The sequence below is a fragment of the Anser brachyrhynchus genome, assembly GCF_964034855.1.
Source record: "Anser brachyrhynchus genome assembly, chromosome: 2".
NCBI classification, from domain to species: Eukaryota; Metazoa; Chordata; class Aves; order Anseriformes; family Anatidae; genus Anser; species Anser brachyrhynchus.
This window is the reverse complement of record NC_137695.1, coordinates 68,947,798-68,961,979: the sequence shown is the minus strand read 5'-3', so window position 1 is coordinate 68,961,979 and position 14,182 is coordinate 68,947,798. Positions and strand designations below refer to the sequence as shown.

The following is a 14,182-nucleotide window of genomic DNA, read 5'->3' as shown; positions in this document are numbered from 1 at the left end:
GACTAAAACATCATGTTTATTACTCACCACAGCTTTGGTTACAGCTGAAGCAGTTTATTAATGCAGTTTAGTGAAGCAAGATTAAGGCTCTCTCGCACAACCTAGCAAAACAGTTCTTGAGCTGTTTCAGATAGTGCTGTAAAGGACATACCTGTGTTATTGTTAATAAGACCTTGTCTAAAATCCAGGCTGCCATAAAGAGGGTATCTAGAAGCATTTACAGGACACAGTAAGATCTGGAACTCGTCCACCGAAATACAATAAGGTATTTTTAAATATGTAAGAATCTTCCAAATATTTGGAAATCTGAGCAAGTTGCTTTGAGAATGCCTGTAAGTTAAATACCTTCCAGACCTGCACATCATATCTGTTGCCAAAGTTTAATCCCAAATACTAAAAGTGCAGAAAGAAGCTGGCTTATAAAGTGTGCAGGGGCGCTCTTATGTGCAAACAGATTATCTTCTTTTGCAAAGTCCCTGACAAATCCGCAATATTTTCAATGTTCAAAATCAACTTGCACCTGCATAACTCTCAGAAAGGGGATTTCTGCATTGCAAAGAGATGTTTTTGGTGGTATTACTTTATATACCCCAGTGACTTCACAGATAATTTGGTATTTCATCTCACTGAGCTAGGTTGTGGGTGCACTACCAGCCCTGGCTCCCTGAAAGACAAGGGTCAGGAGTTTCTTATGCTCAGACAAATGGTCATCCACGCACATGGTGAACTTTCCTAAGACATACTCACAGGCTCAGACACAGTCTGTTAACCCTTAAGCTTTCATTTCCTTCGGAAACCAGGCATTCACACACCCCACAGCACACATATATAAAGATAGACATTAAGACTCAGACCAAACTGTTCTGATTCCCAAAGTGCTGTTTTGTTCTGTTGCACATTGACATAGGCTGCATTGGTACCTGACATTAGGAACTGAGGGAGTAAGTGCAAGGGAATATGCGTGGCTGCCCTAATGCTTTCAGCATACATGTTATTGCAAATCCATACTTCTCTACAAGTTAACCAGACATAGGTTTGTTAGCACTTTTGTGTAACTTCTATTTGTGCAGCTGAGAATCTCTCATTTTCCTGCATATTAAATTCTGATCATTAAAATTAAAACCCAACAAAAAGGATCATCATTTGATGATCATCCGTTATCAAAAATTCCATGGGTTGTTTCCTATTCCCTCCCTAGACAGCTAGGATAGTATTTAGGTGTTTTGTGGCTGACAGTTAACACACATTCATCCTATGGTTTGTGTCCATATTCAAATATTTTGCATCTCAATTACTTTTATGTGATTTCTTCTATGTAAAGAAATGACAGACAGACTGTTCCATCAGTTTCTCAAGAGTAAATACTGTGCTAGGTAGGACCGAGTTAGGCTGTTCAGATAGTGTTTAGTTCCTTGGACCCTTGCAACAAGTGACCAGCTGGCAGATAAATGACAGCTCTCCCTGTGCCCTGGAGTAGTGTTGTGCTGGACTCTTTTAAAAAGTTTTGTCAGCTTATGTATAACGAATACCCTACTCATTTGCCTTTGGTTACAAAATAACAATTAGGCATTCACTGTTGTTGTAGGCAACCATAATTATTATCAATTACTAAGTATGCAAACTTATCTTGTATACCCAATGGATTTAGACCTATTTTCATTCCAGTGTAATTAGAAAGCTACATCGTAATCTCCAGCCTCAGGCTTTTCCTACACACCCTTGAATGACTGCTTAACTTACTCCTTCAAAATAAACAAAGAGCTGCTACATCCACAGCACAGCTCCAGATGAAGGCCCCATACACGATGACAGCACTAAGAATTGACTTATTTTTATCAATTCCCCTTTATTTTGCTTTGTAGCATTGTCTACTAGCTTCAGTTAGAAGGTTTAACTTCGATTTTCAATTTCACTGTTTCTCTATCAAGTCAATATTTTCTTTCATGCATAATGGGAAAGGAAGAAAGCAGATAAATATGAGGCAAAGAGTGGTTAGTTAGCCATAAGACAAAGATAAGTTATGGGAGTATAAAGTACTGATGCAGATATGTGAATGTAGTTGTGGACTCTACTTTCTTGTACTCTTTCCAGTGCATGTTAGATAAACACTTGGTGGGGTTAATCTAGGGATATCTGATCCTGCCGCTGGCCAGAAATTTGTATTAGATGATCTCATGAGGCCTCTTTATACCCTAGTTTTGTAAGATTAAACCCAAATGAGCTGAATGTAATCCATTACTGCTACAAATTCAGGGTGTCCATCTTGTGCTCCCTGTGTCCCAGAAATAAGCTTTAGCCACTGGGCCTTTTGATAGAAAAGAGGCACAGTCCTCGGAGCCTCCTCCTGGGCATGAGTTTTGGGTGGGTTTCATGAAGAGGCCTAATGTAAGACCAGTGTTTAGCATGCATTAGGCACCAAGCACTTTGGAGCTGAATGAGAGAGAAGAAGGTTCAGAATCTCCAGGCTGAGGTTTGGTTTCCCAGGATGCAGACTTTAGGCTTTGTGCAAAACATGTCAGTTGTCTAAATCACCCCCATAAATCTCATCCCATCAAACTGTGGCATTTGATTTATATTTATATTCATCTTTAAACATGCATTTTAGAGGAAAATGCAAAAAAAGTCACCATTGTATGTGTGACAGCACAGGTATTTTAGTCACAAATAGCCTGCCCCAGACAAACCATCGGGCTCTACCTCTTCATTTCACATTCATTTTCCCACTCTGGGGTACATAGAGGCTTTAGGACCTCAGGAAGAGCTGTTTGTGCACATTACCAAGCAAACCAATGGTATGTGCATTCCAAAGACTCATAGCTCAGGCAGGAAAAAAAAAAATCATCAAGTTGCTCAAAGGAGCTTGTTTAGGGTGGCAATTTCCTTGCCATATTTCAACTCTGTCTACAGCTATTCAGACTATCTAAATTAAATCACTATTTTTTGTTTGTTTTTGTTGATTTGTTTTTTGTTTTGTTTTGTGTTTTTTTTTTTTCCTAACAATGAGGGAAGTGAGATCAGTTTGTGTTAACTTTTTTCATTCTTTTGCAATAAGACCAAATGAAATCTGTGACAGTTTTTATCGACAGCTCTACTCTAAGACCTACACACAAAAACCCTCAGGGGGGTTAAAGTAGTATTAAGTGGGAGAAGTCAAATAGCTTAACTGTTTTATCTGTCACTGGACTGGAAATGCAAGCTATTTACACAAACCAGGCCTCAAGCATTTAAGAACATCTCAAGAACATCTTAAGTAAGATCTATTCCTCCCTCTAGAAGCTTTCATCCTGCATTGAAAGGATGCTCAGTCCCAAATCCTATTAGGTGGCTTCATCCTAGACAGTGAGTCCATATAAAATCACAACCAGTGTTTTTTTTTTTTTTTTCCCCCCAAAGCTGAATATATTTGCTTTTGTAGTACTGTTGGTGAGGAGCATGTTTTGTTACGCATGGTGTTAACACTGGTTCAAAATTTTAAATACTTTTTCAGATTAAAATAAGAAGACATGTCCGTGAGAAGTTGAGATTGGCTTTTTTAACTACAAGCTGCAACTGTTTTTTTCTCTCAAGGCTTCTCAAATGAACTAAAGGCACTGTTTAGGAGCAGGAGACCAAAAGGATGTTTTTGAGCTAAAAGGCAGGCAGAATAATCTTGGCTTGTCACCAAGTTGCACTGAATTTGACAAATGAAATTTCATTAGAGGTGCAGGGGCAGTTGTGAAACTGCCAGTAAATAACTGTCTCCCCAGAGTCTCACACTTTTTCCAGAGTCTATTTTCTCTTTGGACTCCATTCTGCCAGCAACAGTATTTTAAAAGCAAAAACTAGAGCAAACTGTTAGAGCTAGAAGTTAGTAGATAATAAAGGTCAAATACATTTTTTTTTCCAGGAGCTACTGGAATTTATGGAATTATTTTATTTTTTTCTTCCTCCCGTCAACATTCTTTTGCAGTTGTTGCTACTAATTGGTCCAAGACAAGGCCATGAATCTAGACAAATTCAGGGATGGTTCCAGAGCTAATTTTGTAGCTGACTGTGTTCTCTGCAATCAACCAAAGCAAAACTCAAACCCCTTACCCATGACACTATGCTCTGAAAAGATTTGGAACTGTTTCAGACCTGGACATGAACCTCGTGGCCGATGAATTTAACTAGTCATCATCCTTCAGTAATTCAAAATATAAATTAAATGCACACCATAATGCCAAAATGGGAGGTCCAGTGACAACAGCAAAGTCAGGAAAAGGAAAGCAGCTCCCCCTCAATTAAAGCGTCTGTATCACCTGTGTCTGAAGTGCACAGCAGTGTCTCCAAATGGAGACACGTGTTACAGGAGATGGAGGTACCTTGGAATCATTCTCTTGTCTCATTTTTAAAAATAAAGAGCTTGAGAACATGTGGTTTTGTCTAAATCTGTGCCTGCTGCTGTCAGAAGGGCAGAGCTGGGATTTTAGCTTTGTAATTTGGTTGATAGTTTGATTTCCTGGGAAACAAGTCCTGCATATCACACGCTTCAGCTGATAAAATCGGCAGTACTTTGCCATGTTCTCTCATCAGGCTGTTTACACCCATCACTGGCGTAAACAGAAGTCATTACACACATATTTTACAGGAGCAGGATTTAGGTATAGAGAGAATAGAGACACACTCTTTGCTCTTCCAAGTTTCTTAAAGCCGTAAGTACTTGCAGAACTAATGTAAAGAGTATTTCTAGTGTAGATGAAGTTCAAAGACTCAGTTTCTTGGTACAACTTCTGTTTTCTGGAACTTTAATTAGAACTTTCAAAAATCACTGATAACCCAGCTCTCTTGCCACTGCTCTCAGTATAAGGCAATCCTAGATGACCTTCCACAAATCCCTTTTAATTAGCCTTTTTCCCAGAGTGTGCCATGCCAGCAGAAGATTAATACATTAACCTTACTGTATTTGCAGCTGCTTCTTTATTCCTTCTCTACAAATGACTTTTTTTTTTTTCCCAATGAAGTTTTAGGTCATGATCATCTACTGTAAAACCTATTCTCACCCTTAAGAAAGTATAGCCACATTTTTTGGGGGAAGGAATATCTAAAATAAAAGCTTGCAGATGATAATGCACAAAAAAAAAAAATGCAATATGTTGCCAGCAGTCCTGCTGCTTAAGAACAAAAACTGTCTCTACTCCTGCAATCTGAGTTGACAAGTTGATCACAATGCTATTGAACAAGATAACGAATGCCATACCACTGTGCAAGCTCACGCTGGAGGCAGTGCTAACATATACACTCATGTTACCAAACTGTGAGGATTGTGACATCAGATATAGTCCTTACTCTTGAGAAATAAGGAGTGCTGTTTATTATTGAGAAATAATAAAAGAAAAAAAAATCCAGTCGTGGCACTTGATATTTATCATGGTATTGGATAGAAAATAGCCATGTGAAAGAAAAAGCTAGGGGATTTAACCGCGTTCACTAGATTTGCTGGAAAACACATCCAGCGTGTTACCTGTTGTAAATTTGATCTGAATTTGGGTCTCCAATCAGATATTAGATTGAAATGTAACATGACATTTGGGAGGGTCAGCAGAACATGAAGCTTTGTATTTAAAATACTATAATCCTTGTCAGGCATTAACTAGATCAGCTGCTATAAATGGCACTAAAGAAATCCTTTTGCAACTGACCTCAAAGTGTTTTCCCTGAATCTTTCTGTTTGGCGAAAAAAATGTAAAGAAACAGGTAAGTGCACTTCTGCCATCACCAGCATTTCTGAAGCGATGACTTCGGGGTTGTTGGTGGGAAGTGAGGATGGCAAGGCTCAGGGTGAGTGACTGGTCACATGGAGCTTGTGGAATCTGGAAAGAGGAGCTGTCAGGCAGGTTTATCTGTCCTGGTGGTAATCTGGGAACCAGCAGATATTTGGTAGCTTTATGGTAGGTGTGAGAAGGGCCATAAATTCTCAGACTCAAGCCACAAACTGACCTGTAACCTTCATGGAAGTTAGGGCCAAACTTCCCCTTTGTGGAAACTATTTGTGTCTTAGCAAGGCAGCTGTTTACCTGTCAAAACCAGCGCTCTGAAGCAGATGGACATATGGAATCAGATACAGTGATTCCTATGTACTCCGGCTGTCAGACCGAGTAGAGAAGCTCTGTCAGATGGTGAAAGCCCCCTCTGCAAAAGATCTGCCACTACCTTCTTACAATAGCTGTATGTATACTGCATATTTAAACACCAAGAATCAAGTCCTACGGAGTACTACCAGCGCTGTCATTTGCTGAAATCACTGTAAATTGAGGATACTTTGCAGCGTGGTGACCTGGGGCCTTGAGTCAGGAAAGCACCTCTCACTTGACGAGCAAAGGGGAGAAGGCAGAGAACTGGGAAATAGGATGGGAATGGGATCTGAGAGAGAAGCTGCAGAGAAGGCTTCAGCAGTGGTATTTTGAAGTGTTTTCTGCTATGTTCAGGGAGCCAGTAGAGATTTCTGAAGACATTTGCTTGGTAGAACACCCACTGATTGTTTCAATTAGCTTGGTCTCATTTTTAATAGTCACCAGATGAAAACTTTGAGTAGGATCTTGCACACATCTCAGTTTTAATGCAGAAAGATGGGCCTGACAGACTTTGAGCTTGGATCCTGGTTACTGTAGGAACAGTTCCCCTGGGATGGCCTGGTGCAGCATGGGGAGAGCAGCAAGACCCAGCTGAATTCAGTATTGCAGTTTGGGCTCTCTGTGTTTTACCTGGTAGACCTGAAATATAAAGTCCATTTAGGTGCCTTGTTGCCAGTCTCTGCTCAAGGCTGCTGAGGTCTGTTAAAAACCGTTGGGAAAAAAAACTAGCAAGTAACTACTTCATAGAAAAGCTAGAAGTGATAGATTAAAGCATGTCAGCAATCCTTGATTGATAGCAGACAAACCAAACTGCTCTCATATTCCCTCACACAGAGCCTTTAAATCTTGCTGACATACCCAGAAGCTGAAAAAGCCCATGATGAGATGTGATAATAGCTTGTAAACACAGAGTGTGGCCACACCTTGCAGCATCTACAGCTTGAGGGAACAGATCTGCCAATCTACATCTGCCCTTAAATGCCAGGAAACAAGTCATCAGTAATAAAACATGAAGACTGTTCTCCATCTGTAATCAATTGCTGTTTAACTAATGAATTTAAATAGAAAATAGCCACAGTCATCTCTTATCAGGTCCTTGAATAAACAAGGGCAGGGAGTAGTATAGGAAGGAGCTACTGTTTTATTTTCCAGGTGGTTGTAGCTGCTGAGGTTTGCGTAACTGTGGCTAGTGAGGTGTGACTGATCTGGTTACGGCCATCAGCCATGGCTGGTGTGACTGAGGGAAGTGTGCCTGTCTTTGCTGCTCAGCCTGGACCAAGGTGGTGAGTTCATAACAGCAAAGTAAGAGCTGTGACTTAGTGAAAAGAGTAAGTCTTTCTACTGGTAGCAAATGGCTTTGGGTTCAACCACAAAGTATCCCAGGGCAGGGAGGAGTTCTAGTTGCCTGGGGGAAAAAAATACAGAGTTAGAGCTGCCTCTAAGCTCTCAAGTAGACCCTGGCGCAAACCACATCTTGTGTTTTCCCCTGTCCTTTTGAGCAAGGGGATCCTTTGGGATGCAACAGCTAGTGGCGTTGCAGATCCCTTTAACAGCCCAGCTGTGTATAGTTAAGATAGTTTTTAAGGCTCAGTAACAGAGTGACCTTCAAGATGTAATGTTTGGATTGGGGTCTGGTGCAAGAGTTGTGAAATCAAAGGGTGATGATGTGGTTCTGATTTGGCTCACAAAATGCAGCATGCAGATACTGCCTCTCAATGTTTCTAGGTTTAAGGTTATTCACCCTGCAAGTTAGCTTGTGTGCCATCTATAAACTGCAAAAACCAGCTCTCCTCAAGTGGAAGGTCTGTGCTATGTATGCACACAGGTCTTGGCTGTTCTCTTGCAATAAAATGCTATGCCAAATAAGCAATCATGAGCATAAGGAAATCTCACGAGTGAGAGAAGGCAGAAGAATAAAATGAAATAAGGCTCTTCAAAAAATATTCTGGGAAATGAGCAGGAAAACAAAACCATTATCATTTGTAGGCAACCTGGTGTATCTGTGCTCTTTAATGTTGTTCTAGTACTGTGGCTAAGAAATGTGTGTATTTGTGGGATTTCAGTAGATGCTAGATACCCTTGTTTTAGGATTAAAGCAAATAAAGCTCAAAGGTATTTTTCAGAGAGCTGCCTCACTGTGTTTTTTAAAAAAAAAAAAACTAACAGGAAAAAAAAAACACACAGCAAAACAGAATTCCCAGAGGAAAATATCTATGTTCACTTGGGGCAAACCAAAGCCTTTCATTTGATATCGTTTTGAAAGGTAAATGTTTACCTGGAGTGTGAGCCTGCCCTGCAGGTGTTGTGGCTGTCCCCGTTAACCTGAATAGATCTGCCCATACACACATAAGGGTTGCAGGGTGGCCTGCCTTACTGTGTTTATCTTAACATGTCCAGAAAAGAATGAATCTATGGAGTAGTATTTCTTGTGAAAATGTGAATATTTCTGGCTGGTAGTAAGCTAGAGAAACTGTGAAAGGTAGAGGGTGGTTTTGTTCTGTTTTTCCCCTTCATTCTACTCAGTAATAATTACTTCAGACAGACCAAAATGGGGTCTGGTGTCTCATCACTTCTGACTCTAGAAAAAGTCTGTTCTGAATATGAAGTTAGCATCGGCTTGTTCCAAAGCTTTAGTATTTACCACTATTTAGCTTGGTATTCTGGATCTACCCCCTCCAACAGGGTAATAATGGTGATGATACATTTCAAGCGTGGCTTATGTAATATGGCTCTGTATTGCTATAATAAGCCTTTACTTCGACTGCATCAGATGTATTGTAACTTCTTTCGCAAATCCTTGTGAACCACATAGACACTGTAGCTACCCTACACAGCAGTGAAACACAGCATCTAGAGGGTGTCTTTGACTGGACAAGGCAATATTTGAGCGATTGTATGAGAAGTCATCGTAGCTGGAGCAGACCTACCCTTAAATGCCCTGGTTACCCACCAGCAGCTATGTCCCTGGGCTCTCCCTTCTGCTCTCATCCTTGTTGCGAAGTGTCACTTCTCTGGTCAAGGATGCATTAATCCACAACCTGAACCTTTCCTTCAGCCATGCCTCTGGTTCTCATTGCTCTTTGGTAGAGCAGAGCTTGAGATGTGCCTGGCATGCACTGTGTTGGACTAGGAAAGAAGAGAGAACTAAGCCAGCTTTGAGCCTGTGACTGTCTGCAGTCTAGGAGCTGCTGGGTTGAATGCAGGAACAAAAGAATAGGCTGAGGCTTTTTCCTTGCTCTTCTGTTTTGCCAGCACCTCCTGAGGACTGCTCTATCCCATGAGGATGGACTTCTGCTCTGATGAACAGCAAATGCAGCACTTGTTCCCAGGGCCAGGCTTCTGTGAAGGATTCTTTTATCTAAACCACTGGTGGCTAACGTGTGCTGGTAAGTTACTTTGTTCAGACTACTCAGAAGCTTGTATTTAAGGGGAAAAAAATCCAAGCACTTGGTGTTTTTCTTCAAGACTTGTTATGAGGTACTCTGTCTTGCTGTCTCAGTGGATATGAAACTCAAAGTTCATTAAAAATTATCATGGAGAAATAAAACTCTGCACAGAATGTTCCTGTCACTAGGTACATTTCAGGCAACTGCTATTTCAGGCCTCCATCTTGCTGTATCTCAGTGGAGAGGAACATAATCTATGTCAGTTGGCAGTAGAGGTTATAGACTAAAAACTATGGCCCCCATGAATGAAAGTATTATTCACAGAGTGAGATATAATCCCCAAAATCCAGGCTAGGAAAACTGCTGCTCAGCTGAGGCCCCTTTTAAAGGCTATAAGGTAGTTGCTTTCTTTGTATACTGAGGAATTGTGTATAAATACAGTTTACTGCACCTTTAAGGTAAAAAACAAAACAGATGGCTGAAAGATACTATGCTCTCTTGTCAGATCTTGCCCTGTTTGTGTGGACTTGTTCCAGCCCTCCCAGCCTTTCTCTGTGGGTTTTAATACAGTTTTTAATCCTGATTTCCCTCTCCCCTTGGCAAGGGGCCTTTCCTCTTGCCAGTCTGTGGATGGACAGTACTGCTGAAGCCTGACTCAAAACTTGATTATGCTGAATCCAAGATTAGCTATTGCTTGGAAACCCTAAAAATTGGGAAAGGTGTATATATTCAGCTGGATGCTAGAGGTTCTGTGCAGGCGGTCACAGCTAGGAACAGTCTCTGGACAAGTATTGCAGAGCAGCTCAGCTGACTGCAGTATAAAGCATCAGGAGATTCACACCAAAAGCATGATGCGTTGCAGAAGGGCATGTTGCTGTGATGCAGCTGCCTGCACAGACCAAGGGGTCAGCTTTGTTGCCTGAACTGCAAGGCAGATAAAACAGTGAAGGCTGAGTAAAAAAAACATATAAAACAAAGTAGAATACTGGGATCCCTCAGAATGGGAGCTGGCAGAGTGCTGTAGAAATCAGCATATATTCTCAATCTTGTGTTTCAGAAAATGTATTGTGAGCTGGTGGCTCTGGACAGCGGAAGGCTCAAAGGGATAAAATACTGAAGTTGTGTGCTTCAATCTGCTGGAAGTCAAGGAGGAGGTGTTTGATTTGAACATATCTTGTTTGGGGGATGTCTGAGCCTGCAGACTTGTTTTGGCTAGGACAAAGGGGAAAGTTTCTCCTTAATAGGAGGAAGAAAGTGAGTGCAGCTGAAGCCTTGCTGAACTTAGGGAGTCACTGGCTACCTTTCAGCTCCTGTGATTTGGCAGTGCTCCATTCTGTCCACATGGTTTCTTCAGTGTGATTGGGCTTTGTAAAAACCTCCTTACTCCAACACAAATGTTTTATGGAACTGCATCTGGTGCAGTCATATTTCACTGGATTTAAATGAGAAAATTAAATCTCAGTCTAGACGGAGTACTCTCTAGCTCCAGTGGATCTTGTACCCAGCAAGATGCATCATCTATGATTGTTTCTCATTTTCCAGATGAGCCTGGGGGATCTGCAGCCCCCAGTAAAATTCCTGTCTGCACTAAATTGCCTTTTAGTCATGATTTATACCTCAGTAAAATACATCATGAGGAGGAGAAAATGTTTAATTGTATGACTTATGTATGACATTTTTACTGGTTATTTATGCACTTGTCTTATATAAAGAAGTAAAAGACCGACAACTTTAATTTACAGAGCAAAGAGGTGAGGGCAAGTAAAAACAGTGAAGGTCAAGAAGTAAACCTTAAACTAGTATGGCTTCTAGAAAAGAGCTTAGGTTAAGAGATCCATAAAAAATATGGAGAGGGTCAGGCTGGATCTCAGATTTTGAGGGGTCCCTAGAAAAAGAAATCTAAATTCTCTCCTGTCCAAACCAAGCTAGAAAACAACCTCAGGTTGGGGCTGTTTGGATTTTTTTTTTTTGAAAGTTGGAAAATGCTTCTTTTCTTAAAGCAGTAAGAAGTGAAGAAATCTTTTATGTTGCTTGTGGAAATCTCGGATTGAGTTCTTGTTTGATTTCTTTTGCCCAGACCCCTTTCAAAATTGCACTGTGGTTTTCTTTTAAAATACCTTTCTTAGGGTGGTGAATATGGTGCTAGTTCTGAACGATAGGCATGCAAGCCTGTCTTCAGGTTTCTGCTACAGGATTTCTACTCACAACCTTGTCCTACTGATGAAAGGTGTTCTGGCAGCAGCTTAAACAAATGTTCAAGTGGTGCATGCCAGATGAGAATGCTTGGGATAATTAGAAGTGGGTTCATAATTGGGAGACTGGCATGATTTAAGTAATTACATCATAAGCATACTTCCATATCTTTTCTATCACCTGTGTAATGATGTAGCTTCTAAGCCTATTCTTTAGGGGGGTGAAAGCTAAGGAGCAAAGTTAAGCTTGTTGTTGAGCTCCAATTTGGTGCCATTACTGATAAAGTGTTTATTATAGCGTAAGAGTTAGCACTGACATGTGCTTTGTTCTTCACAACTTGACTCTTGCCTCCATGGTTATCTAGACTTCAAAAGAGTGTGTGTGGTAATTCAAAGGCAAGCCTATATATTTGCATATTAGGTTGATGGAAGAAATGCTTCTTAAACATGCAGGCCAACAGCTTTATCTCACTCCCTCTTGCTGTTTCAGCCCTGAGCCTATGTGCTTCACTTGCAGTGACATCAGCTGCGTGGTGGCTCAGCTGCAGGGGTGCTGTGAACTGACAAACAAGGAGTGCAAAGCTGGAAACTTGTGGAGGTTTTAGTGGTGGTATCTAGTCTGCCTAAAATGTTTTGAATTGCTCTGGTTTACTAATTGTCCATAGAAGATCATGAATTCTTCCTGATGACATCTCAAAATTTCCCTTGAATATGAAAAGTGATCAGCACAGTCTACAAAAGTTCCCTTCTGATGAAGAGATGGACCAAGTCCCTCACATCTTCATACTTACACTGTACCTCAATGGCCTGTACAATTCCCTTGAGACATGGTTTGCTAGGGAGATGCCTCACCCCTCTTCCTGAAAGAAAATCCTCCTGTCAGTGTGTTCAGTAAAGCTGCATTTACTACCAAGACTTACAGTACTGCTGCCTGCCCAGGATGCCTGCTCTCCTAGGTTTTGCACTAAAACTGCTTGTGGCCAACCTGACAATGAGAGCTCTGCCTGACTTCTAAACAAAGCGGGCATTCAGTCAGCCTTACGAAAGAACATTTTTGTTGCTGAGCTCCATGAAAAAGGCAGTTACGCTTCTATTAAAGTGCCTTTTGACTTTGTAGAAACTTACCATTGTCTGGTGTTTTTGGCTTCCACCTATGGTATGTTAATCAAAGGAACACAGGAGCTTTGTGCGTCCACGACAGCTATCTCCATACAAAATCCTGCATTGTAGTAAACTGGTGGGTTCTTGCCTTTCCCGATTGTTGGACTTTTCACTTCCAGGATTTCCTTGCTCTAAATATTTCTTCATAGACCCAAGCACCTTTTTTCCCCATCTGAAAGAAAAGGTCAATGAAACAGATGAACAAAGGAGGAAAAAGCTACTTACTTTCTGCCTTGCCAATTCAAACTGTTTGGGGCTGCTCAGGGTTTCCCTGCACAGTTCTAGCGATGCATAAGACTGACCTCAGGGAAAAACTTTCTTAACTTTCTTTCTAAAATACAGTTAAATAACTTTGCCACTGTTAGCAATATGTGTTTTTAATCAGAGACGTGACCTTTTTTATATCTTTGTTAAGGGCTAAGGAATTTTGGCAGGTATCAAACTGATGCATGCTGCATGGCCTTACTTTATTGCTCCCAATGCATTTATCAGGAAGGCTGATATCCAGAGTTGTTCAAAAGCTCTGGAATGTTTATTCCAGCAGCTCCTTCATTGGCAAGTCTGCAGCTTAATGTTGCAGCCTTGTGCTGGAGAACTAAAAGGTCAAACAGACCTTATCTGGGGGAAAATCAGCTACTTTGTGGGCTTTACTGAGCAAGTTTTGAGAGAAATGCAGCCAGCAAACCGAAGTGTAACCAATCCACAATCATGGATTAAAAAATCAATATTTTATGGGTTTGAATATCTTACTCTTTTAATATTTTTCTTCATGTTCTTCATATAGGGACAGTGCCTAGAAGCCAGACCGCCATCTGGATTATGCAAACAAAAAGGCTGATCTCTATACTGGAGATCATTAATTTGGCTTTAAACTGACCAGTCATGCTTTCAGAGGTCACTTTGGTTTGTTTTTCAAACCTGCTTGTTGTCTTGAGTAACCCAAACATCACATTGCTGAGACCCTGTCCTTATGCTGATAAGGAACACACAAGCTGCTATTGTGCATGGGATTTGCTTGCTGAGCTTTCACATACGTAAGTGACCATCCAACAATAAGCAGTTCCTCAATGGGAATTTTCTGATACACTTAATCTCTGAAAGAAAGATCTGAGCTGCATGAAAAAGAAGCATAGGAGTTGCCTGGAAATAGCTGTGCAAGCCTGTGAGAACCCTCTGAGTTAAAAGAGGGTTTATGCCATGTGTGGAGGGTGTGAAGTTTTAGATGGGTAAAGGGTATGGCTGCAGTAAGCTGTGACATAAACCTTCTAGCGTGCAATGTACAGCGTGAGCAAGAAGTTGAGTGGAGTTCTTTAGCTTTGGGATCTTCTCCATTTGCCAGGAGAGTCAGTCT

General features: G+C 41.0%; 1 protein-coding gene across 1 annotated transcript in view; it reads right to left on the bottom strand.

Moving 5' to 3' along the window:
- Positions 1–14,182, bottom strand: part of NEDD9 (neural precursor cell expressed, developmentally down-regulated 9) — a 98,263-nt gene that overhangs the window by 58,257 nt on the left and 25,824 nt on the right. The window contains exon 2 of the mRNA XM_080578832.1: positions 12,796–13,003. Coding sequence (XP_080434958.1) covers positions 12,796–12,798 — 3 coding nt within the window. The 5' untranslated portion in view covers positions 12,799–13,003. The remainder of the gene's footprint in view (positions 1–12,795; positions 13,004–14,182) is intronic.